Here is a 5375-nt window from a genome sequence, read left to right on the forward strand (position 1 = left end):
AGTGGTTATAGCAGGGTAGGCTAGTGGTTATAGCAGGGTAGGCTAGTGGTTAGAGCAGGGTAGGCTAGTGGTTAGAGCAGGGTAGCCTAGTGTTTAGAGCAGGTAGGCCTAGTGGTTAGAGCAGGGTAGGCTATTGTTAGAGCAGGTAGGCTAGTGGTTATTGCAGGGTAGGCTAGTGGTTAGAGCGTTGGACTAGAACCTGGAAGGTTGCACGTTCGAATCCCCGAGCTGACAAGGTACAAATCTGTCGTTCTGCCCCCTGAAAAAGGCACTTTAACCCACGGTTCTTAGGCAGTCATTGAAAATAAGAATTTGTTCTTAATTAACTGACTTGCCTAGTTAAATAAAGGTAAAATAAAAATTTATGCCGCATCAAGAAATGTGGTAAATGTGTAATTATTTATTAATAGTTAATATATGATTCTGTAAATGAAATACTGAACTTGTACATCGTCTTTATGTAACCTCTTTAACGTGTGGTGTGTGGTGTGTGTGTATTGCAGGTAGACACTGTCAATCTGAACAACAACTCCCACTCTGCACTGCAGAGACGTTCACAGAATCAAATGCCACTCCTTCCCGGAGGACTAGGTGGCTTGGAGCTGAAGTCGGAGGGTCTGGAGAGAGAAGAGCAGTATGAGCTACATCACAGCCATCACAACCAGGGTCACAGAAAAGACACAGACACAGCTCTGACAGCCACAGCCAGCGCTCCGACGAGGAGAGCGAGTCCCACAAGACACAAGGAGACAGCATGACCAGGTGAAGAGAGCAACATCAGCTATATGCTCTCTCTCTGCCGCTAAGACTGGTCCCAGATCAGCTATATGCTCTCCTCTCTGCCTCTAGACTGGTCCCAGATCAGCTATATGCTCTTCTCTTGCCGCTAGACTGGTCCCAGATCAGCTATATGCTCTCTCTCTCTGCCTATAGACTCGTCCCAGATCAGCTATATTCTCTCTCTTCTCTCTCTTCTCTCTCTCTGCCTCTGCCTCTCTGACTCTCTCTCTCTATCTCTCTCTCTACCTCTAGACTCATCCCAGATCAGCTATATGCGCTCTCTAGCTAACTCTAGCCTGGTCCCATATCAGCTTTCTCTCCAGTTCTGTTTTGTGCTGTTTTTTTTAAACACATACGCTACCAGTCAAAAGTTTGGACACACATACTTATTCCAGGGTTTTTCTTATTTTTTTTTTTACTATTTTCTACATTGTAGAATATTAGTGAAGATATCACAACTATGAAACAACACATATGGAATTATGTGGTAACCAAAAAAAGTGTTAAACAAATCAAAATATATTTTATATTTAAGATTCTTCAAAGTAGCCACCCTTTGCCTTGATGACAGCTTTGCACAAGCTAGGCATTCTCTCAACCAGCTTCACAAGGTAGTCACCTGGAATGTATTTCAATTAACAGGTGTGTCTTGTTAAAGGTTMATTTGTGTAATTGTTTTGTCACATGAACTGAAATTAGGCAAACTTTTCGAATTTTAGCGACCAGGAAATGGCGATTTCGGCATAATGCATCTTTGAGTATTACAATGATCATATCAGATGCATCTTTGTTTATGAACAACTTTTAAGAATGTTTCCCAAACAAGCAGGTAGAGGGAACATTTGCGAAGTGTGTCGTGACTACGTGTCGATACTGATAGGATCGAAAAATAAACTCAGCGATGCTCTCTGATTAGCTTTCTCCATTAAAATATTCCCTTAGAATTAGAATCATTCCACAACACTGACGACGGATCAGCTCCCAGAGAGATATTACCACTTACGGCTGCAAATATTGACGTTGGCGTTATTCTAAATGCTTACCCTATAATAGGCTAAGGCACTAAATGGAGATTTGGTATGTGCCCGTTGAGCAAGGCACTTTAACCCTCATTTGCTCCAGGGGTGCTCTATTGCTATGGCTGACGCTGTAAAACAACACTTCACTGCACCTAGCCGGGGTATGTGACAACAAAACGTCTGTCTATAATTAGTCAAATAGAATTAAATTGAAAGAACATAAAATAAAATAGAATTTAAATATATACAGGCCTACGTAGCCTATAATCTATTCATCTTTTGCAGTCATCTCAGGGTTTCATTTGAAGCATCATTTTATACTTTTATTTTTTGTTGTTTTAAAAATTGAAAAGACATTGGCAACTTTGTAGGCTATTAGTCATTAGACAATTATTATTATTATTATCATTATTATTATTATCATTATTATTATTATCATTATTATTATCGTTATTATCATTATTATCATTATTAATATTATTATCATTATTATTATTATCATTATTATTATTAATATTATTATTATTAATATTATTATCATTATTATCATTATTATTATTATCATTATTATTATCACTATTATTATTATTATTATTATTATCATTATTATTAGACAACTTAATTCTGGAGTTTTCAGTGGTCAGAGAGACTCTTAAAACTCTTGATTCTGTGTTTAGCAGAGACCTTCTGTGTATAAAGGAATGTGGAAGGGCAAAAAAAACAAAAAAGCATCTAACGACGCACTTAGCTGTTCTACGAGTGGTCTGATGCAGTCCGTAAATAACGAATGATTTCAAGTGCAACTTTAGTAACGATGGTTTTTGGGAAACAGCTCGGCTACTTAAAGATACGTCGTCAGATGGTTCTAACCACGACCTTAATGCTGCGAAGGCTCTGAGAAACGAGGCTCTGGAGCAGAGTAGTCTCTCTCTACACAGCAGAGGAAACCTAGTTGGTAATGACGTCATTTCAGCCATTTAAGCCCGCTGGCTGGGTAGATGCCTATCTGTCTGTTGAGTTGATTAAAAGCTGGTAATGGCTCAAAGATTCAACTCGATTTTTATCTGGATATCAGATTGAGAGAGTCTACTTTTTTTGTTTTTTGTTACATAAATATTCCCACCAGAGGGCGCCATGTACCAACCCTGAAACCTCCTGCTTTCTCTCTCCCGTTTTACAGCAGCATCCATGAGGATGAGGACAACCTGAGCCCGGAGCAAAAGGCTGAGCGGGAACGAGAGCGGCGGATGACCAACAACGCCCGCGAGCGCCTTCGTGTCCGTGACATCAACGAAGCGTTCAAGGAGTTGGGTCACATGACACAGCTGCACCTGAAGAGCGAGAAGCCGCAGACCAAGCTGCTGGTTCTTCACCAGGCCGTGGCTGTAATACTTAGTCTAGAACAACAAGTCAGAGGTCAGTACTCCTGCCATCCCGAACAGATCTCTGTTGCGAAAGAGATTATGGCTATTTCTCAATTAATCTTTCCTCGATTCCTCACATACTCTCTCCTCGCCTCCTTTTCAAAAACACATTGGGGGAGAAGGTCTGAGGGATGACCTCGTACCTTATTTTACAATACGATCGAAAAGGAGATTAGGAAAACACAGAAACATACATATATCTGTTATATATATATATAATATAATATATATATATGGGCGGCAGGTAGCCTAGTGGTTAGAGTGTTAGGCCAGTAACCAAAAGGTTGCTCGATCGAATCCCCGAGCTGACAAGGTAAAAATCTGTCGTTCTGCCCCCTGAACAAGGCAGTTAACCCACTGTTCCCCACTAGGCCGTCATTGTAAATAAGAATTTGTTCTTAACTGACTCGCTTAGTTAAAAAAATAACGTGCACCTTGACTTTATCCACATATTATTCTAAAATTGATTAGTTTCCTCCCCCTCATGAATCTACACACAATACCCCATAATAGCAAAGAAAAAACATTTTTTTAGATTTTTTTGCAAATGTATAAAAAATAAAAACAGAAATATCACATTTACATAAGTATTCAGACCCTTTACTCTCTACTTTGTTGAAGCACCTTTGGTAGTGATTACAGCCTCTAGTCTTCTTGGGTATGACGCTACAAGCTTGGCACAATTGTATTTGGGGAGTTTCTCCCATTCTTCTCTGCAGATCCTCTCAAGCTATGTCAGGTTGGATGGAGAGCGTTGCTGCACAGATATTTTCAGGTCTCTCCAGAGATGTTCGATCTAGTTGAAGTCCGGACTCTGGCTGGGCCACTCAAGGACATTCATAGACTTGTCCCGAAGCCACTCCTGCGTTGTCTTGACTGTGTGTTTAGGGTCATTGTCCTATTGGAAGGTTAACCTTCACCCCAGTCTGAAGTCCTGAGAGCTCAGGAGCAGGTTTTCATAAAGGATCTCTCTGTACTTTGCTCCATTCATCTTTCCCTCGATCCTGACTAGTCTCCCAGTCCCTGCCGCTGAAAAACATCCCCACGGCATGATGCTGCCACCACTATGCTTCACCGTAGGGATGGTGCCAGGTTTCCTCCAGACGTGACGCTTGGCATTCCGGCCAAAGAGTTCAATCTTGGTTTCATCAGACCAGATAATCTTGTTTCTCATGGACTGAGAATCCTTTAGGTGCCTTTTGGCAAACTCCAAACGGGCTGTGATGTGCCTTTTACTGAGGAGTGGCTTAGTTTGGTCACTCTACCAATAAGGCCTGATTGGTGGAGTGCTGCAGAGATGGCTGTCCTTCTGGAAGGTTCTCCTATCTCTGCWTAGGAACTCTGGAGCTCTGTCAGAGTGACCATCGGGTTCTTGGTCACCTCCCTGACCAAGGCCCTTCTCCCCCGATTGCTCAGTTTGGCCAGGCGGCCAGCTCTAGGAAGAGTCTTGGTGGTTCCAAACTTCTTCCATTTAAGAATGATGGAGGTTCTTGGAGACCTTCAATGCTGCATAAATGTTTTGGTACCCTTCCCCAGATCTGTGCCTCGCCACAATCCTRTCTCGGAGCTCTAGAGAYAATTCCTTCGACCTCATGGCTTGRTTTTTGCTCTGACATGCACTGTCAACTGTGGGACCTTAYATAGACAGGTGTGTGCCTTTCCAAATCATGTCCAATCAATTGAATTTACCACAGTTGGAGTCCAATGAAGTTGTAGAAACATMTCAAGGATGATCAATGGTAACAGGATGTACCTGAGCTCAATTTCGAGTMTCATAGCAAAGGGTCTGAATACTTATGTAAATAAGGTATTTCTGTTTTTTCTTTTTTATAAATKTGCAAAAATTACCACAAACCTGTTTTCACTTTGTCACTATGGGATATTGTGTGTAGMTTGATGAGGACATTTTTTGTATTTAATCMATTTTAGAATAAAGCWGTAACGTAACAATGTGRAMAAAAKGGAAAGGGGTCTGAATACTTTCTGAATGCCCTGTATATAAAKGCTGAATGAATAAGTACTTCACTACAGTGGAACATGAAGCTACGTATCCTCCTCTCTTTCTACGGGATGGTGTGGGCACGACCTCTTCCCTCTCTCCTCCATTAAGGTCACAGATTGAGAAAGAGAGAGATGGAGAAAAGAGAGAGAG

At 41.3% G+C, this 5375-nt stretch overlaps 1 protein-coding gene across 1 annotated transcript in view; it reads left to right on the forward strand.

Moving 5' to 3' along the window:
* Window positions 1-502: 502 nt before the first annotated feature.
* LOC112075234 (transcription factor XE1.1) overlaps window positions 503-5375 on the forward strand; it is a 17157-nt gene continuing 12284 nt past the window's right edge. The window contains exons 1-2 of the mRNA XM_024142259.2: window positions 503-762; window positions 2980-3215. Coding sequence (XP_023998027.1) covers window positions 755-762; window positions 2980-3215 — 244 coding nt within the window. The 5' untranslated portion in view covers window positions 503-754. The remainder of the gene's footprint in view (window positions 763-2979; window positions 3216-5375) is intronic.

Source organism: Salvelinus sp. IW2-2015, unplaced genomic scaffold (assembly GCF_002910315.2).
Source record: "Salvelinus sp. IW2-2015 unplaced genomic scaffold, ASM291031v2 Un_scaffold3042, whole genome shotgun sequence".
Taxonomy (NCBI): Eukaryota; Metazoa; Chordata; class Actinopteri; order Salmoniformes; family Salmonidae; genus Salvelinus; species Salvelinus sp. IW2-2015.